Below are 23,126 nucleotides of genomic sequence, written 5' to 3'. Positions count from 1 at the left end.
AAAACAAAACAAAAAAGTTACTAAAATAAAAACGAAGGTGTTTCCTGCTCTACAAATACTACGATTTTAAATGAAATAAATATATATATATATACACAGATATAAAATATATATACATATATATAAAAGGTTAACAAAACTCTCTCTATCAGTCTATAAATATATATATATGAAAAGTTTCAAGTCAACTATTTAGACGGTTGTTGTATACAAATAACTATAAATTATAAACTTATTATTAAAACAATACGAAAAACAAAAAAGACAAGCAATTCAGAGAGGCTTAAAATCAACAAAAACGGAAATTTTAAAAACTGTTACGCCAAAAACAAAAGAAAAAAAAAATAAATAAGTAAATCAATAAATAAGCAAATAAATATCAATATTTAACCAATCAACAAAAAGCCAAATAAAACTAACAATAAAGCCACAATAATCAAACATACACAGATAGAGAGCGTTATATATATATATATATATAGAGACAGAGGGAGATAGATAGATAGATAGAGAGAGAGAGAGGAGAAATTAAAACAAAAATTCAAAATAAAGCAAACAAAGTTACAAAACGCCGCAATTGAAAGCTTCCATTTTAAAGTAAACTAAACTAAAACAAAAACAAATAACAGAAATAAATTATAAACTATACAGTTATATATATATATATATACACAGAAATATTAAGATCTATGACATAAAGCAAAACAAAAAAAAGTTACTATTTTCTATAAATTTTAAACCAACAAAACAAATACATAGCATATATAGATATATAGAGATATATATATATACTTGAACAATTCAACTAAATGCTGCAATACGAAAGTAAGCAACCACAACAACAGCAACAAACACAGCAACATCAACAATTAAAATTACAATTACCATTGTTACAACAACAACAGCCACGTAAGCAAACCTACAAAGAATATTTGCAACAGCAGCAGCAACAAAAGCTGCAACAACAGCAGCAACAGCAACAACAACAACATCTGCAACATCAACCTGTACGCATCTTTCGTGTACACTATTTACGTCTCAATTCAAAAGACGGCGTACCATCAATTAATCGAACGTCAGCGGCTGCGGCGTCGGCGGCGGCGTCATCTTCATCATCCCCGGCCTCAACGAATGGCAACAAAATGAAGACCATTGCCCCAAATATACGCCGACGGCGACGTTGTGACAAACATCATTTGGAACTCTATTGCAATGAGAGTCATGGGTCACATAGTCACAGTCATAGCCAGAGCGGTGGAGCAACACCATCCACATCGAGTGCGGCCATTGCCATTGGTGGCACCAACTCGTCGTCAACAACAACAACAACAACAGCAGCAGCAACAACAAACACATTGAAACCAATAGCTGGCGGTTTGCGTTTACGCGAATGCATTACAGCGCCAAGTACGGCGGCAAGTTCACCGGTGGATGAGCAAATGTGTATACCAGCACCACCAATAACACCACCACCAGCTTTTCTAACCGAAGGGTATAAGCGATCAAGCACATCGGTATCAACATCGGCACTACCAAGTGCCAGTAACCAGGAGCAGCAGCAGCAGCAGCATCAGCAACAGCGGCAACATCATCATCATTTGTTGCCAGTAACAACAGGAGGAGGAGGAGGAGCAATAACAACAACGCTAAGACAACCGAAACCATTTCCTTTGATTTCAAGCAAAACGCCTGCAAATAAGCCAAGGACAACGGCCACCATTGCGGTAACTTTGAATAGCGGCAGCAATAAGCCACGTGCCACGGTCAAGAGAAGTTTAGGTATGTTTTATGAGGCGGTAATAAAGTGTGGTCTGTGGGGTCTACATACACACATACACATATGTATGTATGTGTGTGTGAATGTGGGTGGCATATATGAATGTGGGTATATGTGGGTGTTTAAAGGGCGTGGCCAGGAGGCTATAAAAGCATCCAAATTGCAAACTGACCATGAGCATAAAATTTCATGGCATTTGCTCGCTCGTTCGCTTGCTCAGTCGGTCGGTCGGTCCATCCATCCATCCATCCATCCATCCATCCATCGGTGGTGATTAGGCTTAAGTCATCTCTCATCTGGCAACTTTATTGAAAATTTTATGCCTTCAAATTGACTACGTCGAGCATTTGTGTAAACTTTGGTTATTAGTTACCAAGAGAAAGAGATGCCCCAATGTTAGAGACACAGAGAAAGGGCGAGAGAGTGTGGAGGAGGAGAAAAACATCAATAAAGAGACTGTAACTCAATAAAGAAAAAAAAATGTCTCAGTTTTGAAAAAGAGTCCAAGTTGTATTAAACTTACTTTAAGGAAGAAGCTTTAAATGCTTAAACTTCTTTGAGCCAAGAATTAATTATAAAAATATTATTAAAATTCAATTTTTATTTAAATAAACTGTGAATTCTTAAAGCAGAGGCACTTAAAAACTTAAACAGCTTCAAATTACATTTCATCAAGCTAAAAACACTCAAAATAAGAAATTCCTTATGATTCCTTTCCCCCCTTTGGCGAGAGAATTGAGTAATTCAATCCTTTTCAAGTGAACACTTTACTCAATAAAGTTACTTGGCAATTATTAAGAGAATTTATAACATTTGAATCGATTCTTGATATTCTCTCGACGTGTAAGACGGTTCCATTATTCTGGCCATCCACAAACACACACAAACGTAACCCTCTTCCTTTCTCTGCTCCCTTTACTTACTCTATTGAGTATTACGTATATGCAAATATTGTTAAACATTGTGTACGTTGAGAAGGAGCATCTCCTTCTTCTCCCTCTTTGCCTCTCTCCATTTTTGCCACCAAACTAAAATGTCAATAAAAATAAGTTTCATTGCAATTGCCGACGCCTGCAGAAAGTTGCACATTCTTTTCTTTGTGCTGCTGCTGCTGCTGCTGCTGCCGCCTCGCCACCATAAAGTTTATTGTATTTGCTTGCTGCCTGCTTGCAGAGTTGCATATTGATGGAAAATACTAAAATAGTTGAGTGGGTTACGATAGATTTGAGTGAAGAGAATGAGAATGAGGAAATTATCACCTCAATCAATTGCTAGATGGGTTTTAGCATGACATACAAAGAGAAATAAAATCTCCCTTGGCCCTCATTTCTTCTTCTTCTATGCTCTTGCTCTATTTGCCAAGTGCCTTATGCCCCTTATGCCATTGTATAATGCAATTTGTAAATTGTCTGTCTATAGCATAATTTGGCTTTCCATCTCCTCTATGCAGCGGCTCTTAGAACTCTTGCCAAATGACCAAGAAAATGAAGCATCATGCAAGTTCTCTATTATGAAATATTCAATCAAACTAAACCATAAATTCGAATAACAAACTTATGGACAGTTAGACAGTTGGTCAGGCAGGCAAGCAGGCAGGCATGCAGTCAGTCCTTCAGTCAGTCCATCAGTCAGTTGAGTTGAGTTGAGTTAGCTCATCAGGCATTCATTTTATGATTAAAATATTTTACTTTGAATTTTACCTATTTTCTTGGTCTGGCAGGCAGGCAGGCAGCACAACCCAAAAGGGACATTGCAGGAAAAGTTTTTATTTTTTGCAATTTTCCATGGCATACAAAAGATTGAAATTGATATATCTATGGCATAAACTCGTGTATACATATATATAGAAATGTATATATAAACTTGGAATGGCAATGCAATTTTCTACGAATTGTGGGCGAAAATAAAATGCTTTTTTATACATGAGACTCTTAGGGCATGGAATTTCGTATGAACATTTTTTTTTTTTTTTTGATTCCTTTAAAATGAAATTTTTTCTACTCGTTTGAACAATTATTACAAACACTTGCACCATGAGCAATGAGCATATCTAATTTGTTTTGCTTTTTAAATTATTTATGTAAATTTTGCGAATTTACAATCGAAATCATTTAATTCACTTACTGACATTAGGTTAGATTAAAGTTTGATGCCAACTAAGTTTCAAATATTGATCAAGATCTAAAAAATACAGAAAACAGTTGAGTTAAACAGAATTATTTATAGAATGAGTATTAACATTTTCATTATATTTTCTTGAAGAAACTACATTATCCATGGAAAAAGTATTTGTATTATGCTATTTTAGTTGATCGATGTATGAGAGAGAGTGAGGGAATAATCATCAGCTAAGTAAATAAATTGATTCTTTTGATTTACTTAAACAAATTTACTTAGTTGAAGGATATTTGTCTGCCAATTGAATGAAGGATGAGAATGAGTGGGTCAAACAAGAGTGAATGAAGAGAAGGGAAGAGCAAGCAAGAATTCAATTCAATTTTGTGCACAATTTGTTAAGCATTTTTCAAATTTATTTTCGGTATCGAGCAATTGATTGACATTTGGCAAAACTCAGTTTCAACAACAACAACAACAACAACAACAACTAAGGTTGAAGTTTTGTATTGCGCAAAATTAATTGGCAATTAATTGAAAAGTTTTTTTTTTTTGCTAAAGTTTTAAGTGCACTTAGTTTAAGATGGGTAAGACGAGTAGACGAGTAGACGAAAAAGTCGAAGTAGATGTGTAAACAGCAAAAGTGTAAGATGAAAATGGCTTAAACGTAGAGTTGGTTTGTTTGTTGGTTGGTTGAATGGAAAGGGGGAAGGGCATTGCATTTAACTGGCTGCCGCAATATGAGAATTGGCCCGCAAGGCTCTCTCAACTCGAAAAGTATGGCAAAAGAAATGCACAATATCTGTGTTCCATCCTTTGCTCCGTCGGCCCCATGCACATTCTCTTATTTATCCACTGACGCTGCACTCGAGGCAATTGCTAATGTGGCGCAGAGAAAACTTTTAGACTTTTACATAACGAAGATGGAGAAGCCTTCACACACACCCGGCCACACACACACACAACTGTTAATAATTAAATGCAAATGCCAGCTGCGAAAGGCCTTGAATGACTTTACTTGACTTGGCTCAGCTCGTCTTGGTCATGGTCTGGGTTTGAGTTTGAGTTTGCGTTTTGGCTTGGGCTTGCACTTGGTCTTGACTTTGCCTTGGCTTGGGTTTGAATTTGGCGTTATAATCCACAAACATTAACGCCAAGTCCAAGTCCAGAGTCGCAGTAAAGTCGCAGCTTTTTAATTGAATGCGTGACTTGTTGAAACTTTTTGCGATTTGCCACCAACAGCACCAGTCCCACACAGATCCAAAGCCAACCAACCGCATAGCCAGGCAGAACCCAACCCAACCCGACCCAAATCCAAACCCACTGAAATGAGATGAAAATGAAGGCTAATGCCTGCTACGTTGGCACTTTTTTGCTGTGTTGTGCGTGTGTGTGTGTGTGAGTGTGAGTGGTAGGCAGGGGGCCTAGGGGCGTGTCTATAAGTCGATTAAATGAAGCAGCAAGTGTGTTTTGCATTAATTTTGTGGTTAAGTTTTTTTTTTTTCTTTCTCCTTTTGGGGTTAAGAGCAAGAGTGAGAGTGTGGCAAAAGCTTTTAATGAAAATAGGCAAATAGAGTTGCTGACGACGATGATGATGACGAGGCATCAACATCATCCACCAGTCGCAGCAGCAGCAGCAGCAACAGCAGCAACGACAACGATTAAATTAATTACTTAAATTGTGTTGATTAACGTTTAATCACATAATTATAAGAAGTCAACCACCGCTTTAACCGTCACCACTGACGGTTGGCAATGCCTTTTTGCGCGTTTTCATTAAATTAACTTTTATTCAATGTGATTATTTGAAATTAATTTATTTATATCCATTTCATATGTCGTTTCAGGTGAGTTAATGCGCGAGTTCATCGAGACGCAAACATGAATATTTAATACTCAATACGTAAGATAAGTATAAATTTAAATTGTTTTGGGGAAAACTATTTGAGTTTTTTAGTGAATTTTTGAAACCTTTTAACAGGATTGAAAAAATAATTTGGTTAAAAATAGGATGAGCAATGAAAAATCATTGATAAAAACTCTCAATTTCGAGTCATAAATATGAATTTTCAATATTTTGAGCTCCACTTGCTTTAACTCGTTCTTTAGATTGCAAATTTCTCTTGAAGTTTCAGTTCTATAAACTGCTTTGCTTCCCAAATTATAAACATATGTTTATATATACATATATAGTAGTTTTCTGATAAATTTTCTGTTTTTATTGTGGATCTGTTGCCTGTTGGTTGGTGTATATGTATAATCAATCAGAAAAGTGTCCAAACTTTCATTGAGAGCTATCAATTTGTATGCCATATTGTAATCAATTATGTGTCACACAAAAGCAACAATAACGACAACAACAGCAACAAAGAATGAAAAAGTATTTGCAATTTCGTTTTGCTTCTCGCTTCGTTAAAAGATTTTGCTTTCTTTGGTTGGCTGTTGTTGTTGGTGTTGGTATTGTGAGTGTTTCGCATCTTTCTATCCCCAGAAAATGCATTCGATACTTATCTTTGAGCGCGCCAATGCGCAATGTCAGAACAAAAGTAAGAAATGCGCTTATTTTTATGATTTGCAATGGCAATTTGAGATCCTGGCAGAAAAAAAAAAAGAAAATTCACAAAAAGCAAAGGACATGGACGTAGAACGAATGCGAGTGTGAGAGTCAGATAGATAAACTGTTGGCTAAGGGGAGAAGGTTGGGAGTGTTTGGCTGGGTAAAACAACAACAACAAGTTATTTCAACTGGAATGCAATCTCCAGTTACACTAACAACAACAGCAACAACAACAACACATTGCAATCATTTTGTAAAACAATTTCAATTGCATTATTTTACCCCCCCCCCACACACACACACAGATACCAAAAAAATGTAGCATACTTTTTAGGGTGCACAGCATTCAAATTGCCATTTTTGTTAGTTTTCTATTTGGATTTTGGTTTTTACTGTTTTACGTTTTTCATACACAATACCCTATAAACATTGAGTGAATGAAGAGTATATCAAGTTCCAATTCAAACAAAGGTAAATACTTTATCAACTTTAAATCTATGTATAAACAATACATTCAAGGCATTATTAAGAAAAGTTTATTCTTACTTAAACAAATTGTTTAGCAACTAATTGGTAATCCTTTCATTAGGAAAAAGGTTTTACTACTTCAGAGAAAACCAGAGAGAGACAGAGAGAGAGATAGAGGGAGAAGGAGAGATGGTGAGTCTCATTCATTGAACTTTCTATTGTCCGCTAGAGGCATTTGTAGGGTTTTACCAACACGCTCATGTTGGTTCTAAGGTTTCTAAGGTAACTTTTATGTTTGTTCAAGTTTAACAATTGTTGTATGCATATCTAAACATCGTTTCGAATGTGTGCCAAAACGAGAAAGTTAAAATGGCTTAAATGTTTCTCATAACGAATTCTGACTGGCTTTTAACTAAATATTTTCATTGCAATGTTAGGCAAAGGTAGTTCTAGGTCGATATCAACAAAGTTGTTTGCCTCGTGCATATTACATAACAATTTGCACATTTGGATGCATACAAAAAAAAAAAAAAAAAACGCTATGTATATGTAGATGTAATTAAAAAAAAAAAAAACGAGTCAAAACTTGTCCGCACTTTTCGATGCAATGCGGTGGCACGTGGATGCAGTCATGTGTCTTTTTGTTTATCAGCTCTTGCCGCGTCCTTGCACACACACAGAGAGAGAAAGAGATAGACAGAGAGATAGAGAGAGAGAGAGAGAGAGTAAAGCGTAAAGGAAAAACGTAACCATGAAAATCAACATCCGGCGCGTGCAGTTGCAGGAAACTGACTGAGCCAGCAGCAGCAGCAAGTGGCAAGTGCAAGGTCAACTTTGTTGAAGGACAACAAGCCTCCTGCCAGTATCAGCATCAACAGCAACATCACTGGAAAACCCACAAAACCTTACCCATTCTGCACACACAATTCTCCGTCTCTTTTATTGTGTCCGCCACGCCCATTCAGTAAACACACACACAGTTGAGCGCAATTGTCGCCCTTTAGTTTTGCGGATTTACATTGTTCATGCTTTTCACATTCGTCGGCGTTGTCTCTCTCTTTACACTGACAACATTTCATTTCGTTTCGTTGAACACTTTTGCGGTTTCCTTTCATGGCTTAGCCACTGATTATTAGAAGATAAATGATGGCTTTGAAATAAAATAAAAAAAAAATTGAAAAACAAAAACCACATAAAACAATAAACAATCAAAAATTGCTGCCAATATTGTTGTAATTGTTGTCAAATCGTGCAATTTCTAACTGAAAGCACCTATATCACAATGAGAGTTTCTTTATGGATTTGAAAACTTTTTGTTTAATGCATCAGCTAATCAAGATGAATAAATGTTTCAAGTTTTTATAGGTTCCGTAAATTGTTGAATATTTTATTTTAGAGTTCTTCATGCAGAATTCTCTTCAATTTCAAAACGAAAATGATTTTCACTATATTCTCTTGAGTGAACATAAAAAACGTTTTGATTAGAATAAATTCTTGCAATATATTAATGACAGACTTTTTTTTATAAAGAACAAGAATTCACTTAATCATTGCCATCCACGCCTATTTATTTGTGTGTTTGCTTCGTTTTGGCGTTGAATTTTTAGAAAATATGATGATGATTATCTTTAAGCCTTAAGTAATTTCACGTCTAGTCGGTTCCATTTCCATTTCCACATTTAAGACTCTGAAGGTTGCTGCAACAAGTGAGCCACAAATGATGACGCCATGTTGAACTAATTTCTAGCTCATTTATCAATGCTGTTTTTGAAGGACTCCTCCTGCTTATGCGCTGCCCCTCCTTATCTCTCTCTCTCTCCCTCTCTCTATACAGTTCTATATAATTTTCTACGCCACATAATTAAAATTGTTTGCTCGCGTTTTGGCCCCTTAAATAATTCAATGCTAATCTTTAAATTAAAATCAGCTCTCCATTAGACGGACCCATGGTGTAAGTGAGAAAGAGACATAGAGAGAGAGAGGGAGAGGGAGAAGGAGAGAGACAAAGAGCATACAAACAGCTGGGCGCGAAAAATGTTTGCACTTGCCGAAAAATTTCAATTGTTGTTGGTTGGTTTGCTGCCATTTCTCCTCCTGCTGCTGTTGACGGGAATATTGCGCCTGTTGGAGAGGGGGGATGTGGGGAGGGGACATGCCTGCTGCACATGCCAGTAAAAATTTTATTTACTAACGTTCACTCTGTGGCTGGCTTTTTATGCATAACATTTTTTGGGTCCACAACAACAATAGCAAATTGGGAAGAAGGAAGAGGAGGGCATAGGGAGGGGTGGGTGGTGGTAAAAAAAAATGCGAAATTCATGAAGCGGGGCAAGTTGTACCTACCACACATACAACCTCTGTTTCTCTTTCTCTCTCTCTCTCTCTCTCTCTCTCTGTCTTTCTCTTTGCATCTATCTCTTTTTCTTTTGGTATAGCTATCTCTTTTGTTCGTTTATAAAATATGCATAGAGGCTGCTGCCTGCCTTCAACAATTTGCGCTGAAAATTTTGCACAATGTTTGCCTGTGCCTCCATTTTAGATCTATGTATGTATGTGTCTGTGTGTGTGTGTGTGTGTGTGTAGATTATATAATGTTAAGGAAAAAGTTTTCACTCACTTAAATAGATGCCAGAGAACCATATCCTGAATGGAATTCAGCTAGCTAGCTTCACGCTTTTCATCCTCCCACATCTCCTTGTTTCCCACCAACTCTCAACTCTGTTTCGTGTGTTAAACTAATGCAAAAAGTGTCACCATAGTGGGCGGCGGATGGCTCTAAGGGGTATGATAAAGTACGTAGCACAAGACTAGAAATTAAAAATTCAAATGAAAATACGACTAAAGGTGGAATACACAGTAGTTGTATGTAGTAGTGGATACTAAGTGGGTAGTAGGCAAGGGGAGGGGAGCATAAGACTACTTACTGTTGCCTGGCTGGAAACAAATTAAGGACTTCCTCTTAAAGCCCACGCTGCCATCTGTAGATCCAAGTCTCCCTCTCCCGCGCCCACTCCTGCTTTGACTCCTCGTATATTGTGTTGATTTAAATTAGGGATGGAAACGTGATGAAAAACTCTTGTGGAATGATGTGGGCGATTATAATGATGATAAAGAGAGAAACAAAAAATGATTTCAGAACCAAAAATGGAGATGAAACAAAACTGATATATGACAGAAAGGAGAGCAAAAGTTATAGAGAAATAAATAGAATGCCCAAAATAAAATTGACATGAAAATTAATAGAGGGAAAACATGAAAGCTAAGATAAGAAGAAGAGATAGGAGAAACATAGACGAAATGGCTAAATAAAGAAGAAAAATTAAGAGGAATGCATGATGAATATAATTTGAAGAGTAAACTGTAAAAAAATCAAGATCATAGGTTGAAAAAACACAAAAGTGGAGAAAAAACCTATAACAATGTTAACAATAAACATTTCTAACAAAATTTTAAGGATAAACAGGACAAAGGAAGTGAAAAATAGTTGCAGATAAGCAAAATTTTCACTTTCCAGCTTGAGAGATAAGCAAAATGTACATAGATAGATACGATTTTTCAATTTTTCAGCCATCTCTATATAATACCATACAGGAATCAACACCATTTGCTATCTCTTTCTTTTAAACTCTGCTGGCATGTCTGTCTGGCTGTCTCTCTGTTTCTGGTGCTCATGCTTTGTCACTCTGTAATTCATTTTAATGCGCTGCCTGCCAAGTACAATAAACCTTCTCCTTTTGCTCCTACCCACCGCCTTCACCATCCACCATACCCACCCACCCCACCCTCTTTGCCTTGTGATGATGACCCATGGACTTAGTTGAGGGGCTCAGTGTTGTTTTGGGTTAAATTTTAATTTCCTGTCTCTCCGATGTAGACTTCCTACTGGACTCGACTTGACTGGAATAACAACAGCAATAATAAGAGGACCAACGCAAAAGGCACACTTTGCGACATATCCTTTAAGTCGGCTGTCTGCCTCAATTAGATATATAAATATATTTGCTATATAACCATTTTTTCAATTTTGCTACTATGTTTGCTCTTACCAAGAAAAGCCAGCTGCAAGCTTCCATTCTCCCTTGCTCTTTCCCTCTTCGATGCTTTCAGTTGCCAGCCAAATAAATAAGCACAAAAAAAAAAAAAATCAACCCAAAAAACAAAGAAGATGGGAAAAAAGAAAAGAAAAATCTGTTTAAGATGCCTTAAATTTCACTTGGTTGGCTAGGCTAACGTTGACATTGGAGCTAGAAGCGAAAGTCCTCCAGAAAAATAAAAAAATGTAAGAAAGGCCAAAATGGAGACCATAAAATAATTTATTGCCTCTGACTATCTATCTATCTCTCTCTGTCACCCTTCCCATCCTGTGTGTGTGTGTGTGTGTGTTCACCTTGAGTGTGGGCGCTACTCAACTTTAATTAACCCTTTCTTTTTAATTCTTTCTCCACCATTTTCTTTACGCTTTTTGTTGAAATGAAACTAAGAAAAGGAAACCAGATAAATGCTTCTCTTTGGAGATTTGGTATAATATTTATCTTTCGAGTTGCTTTTTATACTCCCATTCCATCACCATTTCAACTCTCTCTCTCTCGTTCTTACTTTCTTTCTTTTTCTTCTCTTCATATTTTACTTGCTTTGGTTTTCTTTTGTTGCATAATTTTTTCGTACTTTATACGGTTTTATAGAGCAATTATTCATTGGGAAGACCTTTGAGTTGCGGCTTGACCATGATGAACAAGGTGATGTCCTTTCTATCTCAACATTGGGTATGCTCAACTATGTTGAAAAGTTTGAAGGAAAGAAATTAAAGAAAAGCCTATTGCATAACTTTATTTTAACTTAAAAGTACATTTGAAATATAAAATATTAGTCACAAACTTAGCTAGCAATGAAATTTCAAAATGTAATTTGTATAAGCCACAACTTCAACCGCATTTAATTTGAGTTATTCTAAACAAAGTAGAAGAGGAACTTCCTTATAATTAACTTACCTCCCACTTAAATGCAGAGTATGCAAATTGCGTTGAAGCCACAGAATTTCGTTGGTCCCAGGGCGCTGCGGTTATACTTATTATTATTGTATCCCTTTGCTCTGGTTCGCCTTGGTCAAGGTTTGAGGTTTTTGGCAGATGATGATGATGAGGATACTTTGATTCTGATGCCTGCCCTTGATCTTGCCAAAAAACCTTGACTATTTGCCTTAGTGTGGTCTCAGTCCCTGTGCCCTGCTGTCATCATTATCATCAGCACACAATTTTTATGACTAATGACTGTCAAGCGTTGAATTTGCCCTACCAAAAACAAGAAAAAACCCAAAATTTTGACATGCAGAAAGGAAAAACCTAAAAGCGACCGCAACTTTTCGTTTTATTTTTCTGATTTTAGTTGCGTTTAGTTTTCTCATTCAACATCAAGATAGACTTTTCCCATATGTCATGTCCAAGTCCCAACTATGAATGTCCTTTTAATGTATATAGATATGTATGTGTGAGTTTCTGTTTCTGTTCCTGTATCTCTGTCTAGGAAGATAGCTTTTTATGTGAATTTCTGGCCCTTTTTTTTTGTGCAGTTTTAGTTAAATATGCTTTTGATTTATTTGTTATAATTTATGTGCAGCCTTGGGGCATCAAAGAGGGAGAGAGCGAATAAAATTGTTGTTATTATCACAAAAGTATATCCTAATTACATTTACAAGCAGATTGAACAGACTCGAAACACACAGTGAAACAGTTACAAACTTATCTTGTAATTAAGATTGTTAGCCAACTTGTCGAAAGTGTATATATATATATATATATATCTTGTATAGAGAGGAGAGAGAGTTGCTGTTGTTGTTGGTATGAAATTCAATTAAACGGAATAGATAAACTTGTAAATATATTTCTAGTTGTTTTTACTTATTTGCTGATTGATTGTGTCTTAATTGCACTTTGGCTAATTATGTAAAGGTTACAACATGAATACTAATCAATAAGGTGTTGTCTGTGTGTGTGTGTGTGTGAGAGGACAAAATCTCATTAAGGACTAGATTATGGTTTGATTACCTAAATAGACCAAGATTAATTGTCTTTTCTTATTGAAAAGCCAAGAATTGGCAATTAACTTTTACCCTAAACGACAAAAACCAAACAAAACAAAACAAGAAAAACTTGTATTTAATTTCCTTTTGACATTCTGTTGAAGTGCTAATCACTTCATTTTCAATGATTTACCAAAAACTCCTTGAAGATAATAGCTTAATAGTTTGTTGTTGCTCACTGCCCAAGAACAAACAATATCATTTTACCTAATCAAGTGTTAACTTGAAGTTCAAATAGATAAATGTTTTAATATATATTCTGATTTAAGTTGTTAACAAAAAGTAAATTCTAAAAGGAAAATCTGCATTTAATTAGAAACAACATGACAATGGGTGGCTTAATTTATGGTTAACTAGAAAAGTGTTTTTATTAGTATCATCACTTTTTAAGAATTCATCAATTTATTTAAATAATAATCAAAGATTTTTAGTTGGCACTTAAAATTGAAATAAATGCATATCAATTCCTTTGTGTAACTAATTGTAAGCAATTTTCAAATGATTTATTCATTTTCATAGAATTTAATTGATTTACTTGAATATGCATTTATGTACGTATACATATATATATATATGCCCAAACAAAGCACACACACACACACACACTAGTTTAATCTGATTTATTAACTGAATCTATCCCTTTGTATCGTATTCTATCAACAAGCATTTCCGCTACAAATTTTCGAAAACACACAATTTCACTTCTCACTCACTCATCAATTTTCTATACAGAATTTATAGAATATGCCAATCAGATTTAACAATGCGGTTTGTCAGGGTGTATGAACATCTCTTGCCATGTGTGTGTGTGTGTGTGTGTGTGTGTGTGTTAATCCCAAATGTTTGTGGACGCATTTCCGCACATTCGCAGCGTCAGCAGCACCGTCATCGAGAGACGCCTCCATGGGAGCAGAGCCAAGACAAACAAACAAACAAACAAACGAACGAATTTCCAGCCTCACACACACACACACATGCTAATTATCATCATCATAATGATGATGATGATGCAGATGCTTTAGATCATGAACAGTAGAAGGAGGAGCAGGATGAGGCCATTGCCAAAGACAAATGGTAGTCATTCGAGGGGGCGGCAAGCGTCTAAATGTATTTGCTGTTGACCTTCACCCAATCGTTTTTGTGTGTGTTTTCATTTTAGTTTTTGAGTGACGCGGAATTTAAATGAACTTCACCTTCAACAAGGCAAAATGTGTGCTGCTTTATCCTCTTCTACCTCATCTTTTTACATGTTAATGAACTACATATTTGCTCTCTCTCTCTCTCTCTCTCTCTCACTCTCTCTCTGTATTATTCTCTCTAGTGTTCTCTCTCGCTCTCTCTCGTTTATATATTGATGATGTAGCCCAATGAAATATTTTTGGTTTCTATTTATAAAATATTTGTGTTGCAAAAAAAATTTAAGATAATTATTATTAAAATTTTTTTCGGTTTTTCTCTTCTTCTATTTTTTTGTTGCATGTGACACATATTGACTCATTGAAAGAGCATTTGCTTTCTCATTATTACCCTATACGTAAGGGTATATAGATTATGCCATTAACTTGTTACAAGTGATCTCAATCGAGTAGTTTTTAAGATGTATAAACCAATTCCTTGTGATAAAGCTGATATATACAACTCTATCTCTATATCGCCTTATTTATCATTTCTAAAGGGTATCTAAATAATGTTACATCTTTGGTGAGGTTTCTTTATTTTCGTATTTCTCATTTTGTGATTCATTTTGTGCCTAGGCAAATATCTCACACGAAAATCCTCAAACAAATCTTTCACATTTATTGGCGCTAGTGACGCCATTTGAAAAAAGAGCAAAAAAAAAAAAAATTAACAACACTAAACACACATTGAAAATTTGAAATAAAGAAATAAAAAAAATATATATACATAGGTCCAAAAAAAAAAAGGAAGAAAATAAAAACAAAAAACAAAGTATATAAATTCATTTTTTGCTTTTATGTGTAGACATAATTCATATGTTTTATTTGTTTTGCTTAAACGTAAAAAATAAAAAAACAGGAGAAAGTGCGAATGACTGAAAATTGAATGTTCTTGTTGTTGTTTCTTGGTTGCTGGTGGTCAATAGTAAATAAGAAAATGAAAAATGTCATTAAAGCTGTCAACTTGTTTCACTTAATCCAGTTATAAATCTGCTCTTCTGGAATTTAACATTCGGTTACGACGACAAATCCTTTGGGAAAATTTCACCTCCTTAAAAAAAGAAACAAAAAGTAATAACTCTACTTTATTATTTATTGGTAAATGTTGTTCAACAGTTTGCCAAAGAAAAAGAAGAAGAAAACGCAAAGAACACAATTCACTTGCTGCTGCTAACATCAATCATCTTTCATCTTGGCTAGAACTTCATTAATTTTCTTCACATTGTAACATCAGCTGATGACATTTAATGCTAAAACACTTTGAAGCAAATGCTCAAGTTGTTGAGGCCACGTTAGCGCCATACCCTAGACAAAATCATTACATAAACTGACATAAAAACTTATTTGAGCTGTGTTCCTTATCTATATTTAACATAAAGTTGAGTTTGTGTATTTTTTTTTTGTATTCAATAATTTTCGACATCGTACAGAGCTCAGTATACCCTGCTGCGGCATGTGTAGAGGAGAGAGGAGGATGTAAGTCGCTGTATAAAAATAAAATTCTGCCTGAAGTTATATAACAAACAGCTTTTTGTCATCAATCATGGATCCCTGAGTGTACCCCCTAGAGAAATTGTAACTGCGGATATATTTAAGGTTTAATTTATGTTTATTGCCTCCAGTAAAAATATGAAAAACAAAAAAGAAAAAAAAAAAAAGTAAACTTCAAAGTCAACTACTTCAAGTATTTACTTATGACAGAATAGAAAAATACGGTGGGAAACTTCAAATATATATAACATGAAGAGGAAATCTTATTGTAAATTACATCATTTTAATTATGTCAATTTAACAAAATTGCCTCAAAAGCTTCGCTTTGCATTTATTTTTCTTGTTTGCTGTCTTTCACAAAAAGCAAAACAAATAACAAATCATCATCATTTAGTTGACCTTGTCAGCCCTAAAGAAAATGAGAAAAAGAAAAAAAAAAAATATTATTGCTAATTTATTGCACGACTCTTCTTGCCTGCTCAAAATGATCATGATGATGATAATGATGATGATGCCTGAGAATGTTTTTCTTTGGCCACTTCCGCTGTCAATTAAAGCAATTTACTGCCCAAAAGCTGATGATATTAGAGGCGTATCGGGTTGATGATGATGCTTCTGGTGATGGTGATGGTGATGGCGTTGGTGATGGCTATAGCAGGGCTATATTCTCTATCTCCCTCTCCCTCTGATGGCCTTGCCATCATGCATAATTCAAGTCCTAAAATGGCGAAACTAATTGCTGTGCGACAGCATCTCAGGAACAGCAAGAGCAAAAGCAGCCGCAGTAGCACATGGCGTATGATTAATGTGCCAAGAAGGAGGCTCGCGCTTATCATTTTTTACATGTATACGCGTACGTGTGTGTGTGTGTGTGTGTGTATTGTGTGTGTTATATAGCCTGTGTTGTGACCTTCAGTTATTGATTGAAGCCACCATCACAACCACCACAAGGCAACGCCCTTAACTATAGCCAAACAAAAACGAAAACCAAAGAAAAAGGCCCAAAATGCGATGACAAGTTCGTTGGAATAGAAGAGAGTCCACACAAGAAATAAAAATGTTGAGGGGAGATGAGGAAAGACTAGAAATGTATGATAAGACAAAATTCCTTACACGGAATCTGAGCATATAGGTATGCTATATTCTCAATACTTTGGAATGCTTTCAACCAAAGTGTCTGTGTGTGTGTGTGTGTGTGTGTTTCATAAACTATGTAAAAACATAACATAACAAAAATGTTTTATTAAACTTCAACAAGTTTTTAAAACTAACAACACAATTAAATTCAATCAAATTTCAATGGCAATGATACAATCACTTTTGCTTATGTAATCGTTGGTAATTGGCATGTAAATCCATAAATTTTCTCAATTAAAGTTCATCTGAACACTTTGAGAATGAGAAGACATATAATAGGAAAAAAGAAAAAGCATAGCATACATTTGAGCGCTGCTACAGGGTGTACCATGTGCATATTTCGTTTTCTCTCTTACACTTTCAATGTAGTGTACATTTTTTGTTAATCTACAAATAAATGAAAAAATACAAAAAGTTAAGTATTTAACAATTTGGGGTGGGGGTGATCCTAGGTAGGACACCCTGTATATATGTATATGTAGGGATGCTCCTTCAATTTTCGTTTTTCGGTCCTGGACCAAATTGTAATCATAATTTGAGCTACGCGTTAAACATAACAAAAAATAGCTCAGAGCACGTAGCAAAAACACACCAACAAGGATTGAGAAAGATACATATATGTATGTGTGTGTGTATGTTTGTGTGTGTGCCATTGTTGTTTTTGTCTATGTGAAAGTGTGTGTGAGCCATTGCTGTTGGTGTTGTTGTACTTTGGCTACAAAAGTTTTATGCCTGAAAAGCATTTAACTCGTGATGTTGCTCTTGTTCTTGTTTTTCTTACATGCGTGTGTTTCGGTGTGTGTGCGTCTGTGTGTGTGTGCAGCAGTGGCACACACACAATTGGGTGTGAAAAGCACTTTTGGCCTGTTTGCCTACCGTCACCAGCTGTGTGTGTGTTCAAGTATTGCCGACGGGTCGCATCACCCGAAACGAAAGAAGAAAAAAAAAAAAACAAAAAACTCACCAAGGAAAAGTAAAAGAAGGCAAAACGAGTGAATGAGAGTGGCAACGTTAAAGTGACGTTTACTGTTTCCCACCGTCATCGTTCTCGTCCTTTAGCATCCTCAGCTTCAGCGTACGCGTCCTTGTCATCTCCTAGAACCCTAAAATCGAGTCAAGGCATTTAAGCCTTTAGGCAGTTTTTGCCAGCTCGTTAATGTCTTTTCCTTCTTTTGGTCTTTTTTTTTTGTAGTACGTACAGGCTTAACGCACATTAGAGGCTTTCATTAAATTTAAACTTGAGACTAAAGTCTATGAATGAGTAGAGAGGAGACTGTGTAATCGGCTGAAACAGGTTATACGTCTGGCTTGTGTGTCTGTGTGTGTGTGTGTAGAAGGTTGGGGGATTTGAGATTACGGATTGGGGGATTGAGTATTTCTTTGCCCTATCGCTCTCTCTCTCTCTCTCTCTCTCACTCTGTTTCTGAATTAGCCAAATACTCTTGTTAACCATGTTGCCCAGGAAACAAATCCAATTTGATGAGTTTCCCTTTTATTTTTATATATTTTTTTTTCCTGGTTTCGTTTCGTTTGGTTCTACCCTCATATCACCTTGAGGGCGGCGGCCATAGAAAGTAAAGTGGTAGGGAACAGCTTTTCCTCGTTATAAGTTCATACAAAAAAAAAAAAAACAAAATTTTGTTTGTGTGAAAATATCTTTTTAAGTGGAAATGGTCATAAGAGATGGCCATTAGAAATGAGAAATGTATACGTGATACACACACAAAGAGCGTAAGACCGACAGACCGCCAGACAGACAGAAAGACTGAAAGTGTGTAATGTGAAATAGAATCGTGTGAAAGATACTCTCAGTAATGTAATAAGCCAATACTAAACTGGCCATAAAAGATTAGCTCAAATGTTCAAAGCCAATTGAAATGCCATAGAAATCAAAAGCAGATGATTTTTTTTTTTTATTTTCTTTTGCCAATTTAAAGGAAACGATGCATAACCCACTTCAATTTGATCTATTCAATGATAGATAAAAAAAAGGGATATTCTATGGAAAAATATCCATAGATAAATGTCGAGTATACAATATAAAAATAAAACAAGATTGAATGGTTATACAATTTGTAAATACCAAGAAACTGCATTTATTTTCTTACATCTTTCTTAGTGAATTAAAAAGGATTTCATTAAGAGATCAAGAATAATCCAATCCTGCGATTTTAAAGGTCTTTTTGTTGTGCAGTCTCTTTTTTTTTTTTGAGATTTATATTCGTTAATTTTATTTGATAGAAAATATCATAAGCATAAAGTTTAGCCACAAATTGTTAACATAAAATTGAAGTTAATGGAACAAGTAGTTAAAAATGAATAAGAAATATTCAAAGGAGCCGTGCCATATATATAAATCGAAACATTCTGATTCGCTCCAGTTATATTATAAAGTCAGGGTTTGGTATAATATGGTTTTCTTACGATTTCATAGCAAATATTTTGTTGTTTAATTTTTAGTTTGCCCTTGGCTTAAGTTCATTATTATTATCATGAAAACAATAGTGATTTTTCTTAATTTCAATTCGGAATTGTAGCAAATCACAATATTTGTTTGACCATCTCTTTTCTATGTCTCACTTTCTCACTTTTTTTTTCTCTCATATCCTCGTGCAATTTTATGTTGCCTACTTTCCAGCGTACATCTATAAATTTTACACCGCAACAGCGCGTGTTTGAGCGCCTAAGAGGTGTGTGTGTGAGTGTGTGTGCGCGCGTACGTGTAGATGGTTGTGTGTGGGTGGGTTGTCCATGTGTCGAGTGTGTGTGGCTCGTAAAGTTTTTACTCTGATGTTGTTGCTGCTGCTGCTGCTGCTGTAGCCTTTTGATTATGTTCGAAAAACCGCAGTTCAAGTTGGCGACCTTCCCATTTACAGTTTCGAACTTGCTTGCCAACTTTGCCACAACTTTTCTTCATTTTTTTTTTATGCTTTGTTGTTGTTGCCTTTTTCTTTTTGCACTTGGCAGTGAGTTGTTGCTCGTTGTTGATTTTGATTTTTATGGCATTATTTTTGTTTCGTTATTTTCTTCTGTTTCTTTTTTTTTTGCTGTTTTGTTGGTAGGATGGAGAGAGGGGATGGAATGCGGGGAGGATGTGTTTTCGAAACGGTTTTTCATCAACTTTCAGGCCGGCAAAATTAAATGTTATTTATGCTCAACCTCGTTTTTTACGATATGCAACAATTTTGTTGACCATAAATCAGCAACAACACCATAAGACGGGGGCGAGAGAGCGTTATTGAGAGAAAGAGAGAGAGAGAGATTTACGCACCTTCTTGCTTTCATTTTGTGCGACCTTTTAAGTGAATTTATTTAATGTTATTCTCATACTCAATTTGTATTTTCGTTTCGTTACGTTTTGCTTTCACATTTCTTCTTGTTTCTCTTACTCGGCGACTGCATAACTTGGCGCTGATTTCATCTATCAAATTAAGAAAGTAAAAGCTAAAAATTGTTGCTCGTAAATCTATGGCGATGTATAGGAAAGAGAGAGAGTGATATAGATATTTATATACATATATATATATCTATGCCTATATCTCTTCATATATGTATAAAAATATCGCCAAAATACAACCACAAACAATAAACCAAAATATTTTCAAAGCATTTCTCTTTCTTTCTTTTTTTTTTTTATATTTTTTATCTTGTCATTTCTTTAGGAAGTGTATAAGAGGTAAGGAAGTGTTAAGGGGGATGCAGTGGGGGCGGGGTGCGGGTGTAATATTGTGGTTAGGGGTAGTGTTAGGTTGAGAGGGGGTTGGCTTCTTTTTTGAGAGGGATGCGGTCTGGCGTCAAAGTGTCAACTGCCATTAAAAATTAATTTTAACGACCATCTTTTGCTTTTGCTTTTGACACTTTGTTGTCGTCGGCAGAAAAGAACTCAATTAAGTTGATTCTTGTCGGGGTTTTGTTTTTTTTTAAATATCTTATTTTATTTTGTCATCATCTTGTTGTTGTTTAGCATCCCCAAAACCAAAAAAAAAAAGAAGGAAAAAATTTATAAGTATATAAATGCTTTTGTTGAATAATTGCTTAACTTGTGAATAAAGTCAAATCACCGGGAAAATGAAAAACAAGCAAAACAAGTAGGATTTTAATTCTTAATTCTTTTTTCTTAATTGGGGATTTTATCCCCATTGGCCAGACCAAAATAAAGAGACACTCAATTTGTATATAAACATGCAAACTAAGCATGGCTAAAATTTTTAATCTCTCAACATTTTTCGGACCTTAACAATTATGGAATAAATTAAATTTAGCTTGCTACATTGCAATACATTTTACCATTTAGACTTTAAAGTCAAAACCATTAAAACTATTTACCGTATTCAATATGGATTGCTAATAACCATAGCAAATTTTTATAGATTCTAGACAAATGTAGATATATAAGAGATTCATGTATATATCTATGAATGGTTGCCACCTTCAAATTTAAATTCAATTTTTCATTTTACATTTAAAATTTCAAAATATGTGTGTGTGTGTGTGTGTGTGTGTGTTGCCAAGACGGCGACAAATCTCTAGCTAATCGCATTAAAAATGCCAACACAGAGAATGAACAAATTCTACTCTATATAGATCTCTATTAATAGGTTCAATGGATCGGCCATATTTCTCTCTCTTTCTTTGTCTCTCTCACAAAATATTTCTTACCGATTTGCTTATTCAATTAATGTGGGTGGCGGCTTTTAGGCCGCTTCTGGTCGGCTGACTACACTTGACCTTCACCTTTATATTTCACATAACTTGAAACAATTTCCAGTCCCAAAAAATAAAAAAAAAGAAAAGCAATCAGAAATTTATTTATTTATGCCATTTGATGCTGGGCTCGGGTGGCTGTTGCTGTTGTTGTTTTTGTTTGCCATTTGGTTTTTAACAATTGCGTAAACTTAATTTATTTTTAATCGCCTTTTAATTTGCTGCATTGTTTTGTTTATTTTGCATTGAATTGCCGCGTAAAAAGTTTTAATTGTACCAGCAAAGATTTCTTAATGCTATGCCCTAACTATCATATAGGGATCCGTTTACTTTGCAAAGCAGTTTAAATCTTTATGATCCTTGGGGGATATTAAGAAACAGGAAAATGTTATTAATTTTAGTCTATATTTTGATAATTTAAACTCTTAAAAGTGAGAATAGATTTCATTGAATTGTAATTTTGTTGAGTAAGTTGTCGTGTCATCTTTATTTTCCGTTAGAGTATTTAAACAGTCGCCATTGAGCGAATAATTGTTTCTTTGTTTGCTGCCTCCTGCCTGTTTGATGTGTTTATTTTTGCATTCCACCTGAGTTAAATGCCAAACGCATTTAACTCACTGCGTGGTGGTGGCATCTTTTCTGTCTCTCTCTCTCTCTCTCCCTCTCTCTTTCACCATTCCGTCCTGACCGTCCGACCAACCGGCTACATATAAATTGTGGGCCAATGTGTCGTCGACATCGTCTGATGTTGTTGTTGCTGATGATGATGGTGGAAGGTAACAGAGGGCATCGGCGGCGGCGGCGGCAGAGCTTGTAGGGAATTCTGTTTATATCATTTACCGCTGCCGCTGTTGCTCTGGTGCGCACTCGAGTCAAATAAAATATTGAAAGTAAACACACACACACACGCATTTTCTGATGTGGGGGAAAAACAGCACCAAGCACAGAGAAAAAAAGGGCAAAGTTCAAGATACTTTTTATGCTGGCTGCGGTAAACTTTTTAAGTTAAGCCAAGTGAAATGTGGTATGTCTGGTGGATTGGTTAAGTAGCTAAATAAATGACATCGGGTAAGGACAGGTAGATAGAGAGATAAATGATGTTTTTTAATGGACTTCTACTCCCCAACTCACGTTGGATTTTCTTTTTTGCCCAGCATAAAGAAGTCCTTTTTATACACACACGCACAGATGGACAGGCATATATCACACAAGACCTTAACACAGAGAGAAACATTTTAATGATATTGACCAATGTTAAAGGTTCAAAATAAACAAATTTTGGTAACATGTCAACCTTTGACTTCATTTTGTTGTTGTAAATGAACGGATTAAGCCTTTTGAAGATCAGTGTTGCCTATAGGCAACATTATGTAGAAGGCCAATCGCCTGGATGTCTAGGATAACAAAATGAAATTGCCAATAAATATTTTTATTTAGTTTTCCCCATTGTAATTCGGTTCTCAAATAAGCTTTAAGAAAGAAGTTTTACTGAATTAGATTCTATCTATTTGCTCAACTTGAAGTAGTTTGATTAAGACTTGGAAATGATACTATAATACTATATTATGGCCAATATTTTCTAGGCCAGTGTGAACTGTTGAATATGTTATTTGTATTATGCAA

General features: G+C 35.4%; 1 protein-coding gene across 6 annotated transcripts in view; it reads left to right on the top strand.

Annotated features, from left to right (window-relative positions):
* The window catches only part of LOC6645859 (phosphatase and actin regulator 4), an 88,690-nt gene that overhangs the window by 51,013 nt on the left and 14,551 nt on the right, over positions 1-23,126 (top strand). Inside the window, exon 1 of one of the 6 annotated variants that reach the window (XM_002068496.4) lies at positions 795-1,779. The exons of the other annotated variants lie outside the window; for them this stretch is intronic. Coding sequence (XP_002068532.2) covers positions 810-1,779 — 970 coding nt within the window. The 5' untranslated portion in view covers positions 795-809. Of the gene's footprint in view, positions 1-794; positions 1,780-23,126 lie in introns of those variants that run through there. 6 annotated transcript variants of the gene reach the window in all.

The sequence above is a fragment of the Drosophila willistoni genome, assembly GCF_018902025.1.
Source record: "Drosophila willistoni isolate 14030-0811.24 chromosome XR unlocalized genomic scaffold, UCI_dwil_1.1 Seg8, whole genome shotgun sequence".
Taxonomy (NCBI): Eukaryota; Metazoa; Arthropoda; class Insecta; order Diptera; family Drosophilidae; genus Drosophila; species Drosophila willistoni.
The sequence above is the reverse complement of the archived record's forward strand: the minus strand, read 5'-3'. Positions and strand labels throughout refer to the sequence as shown.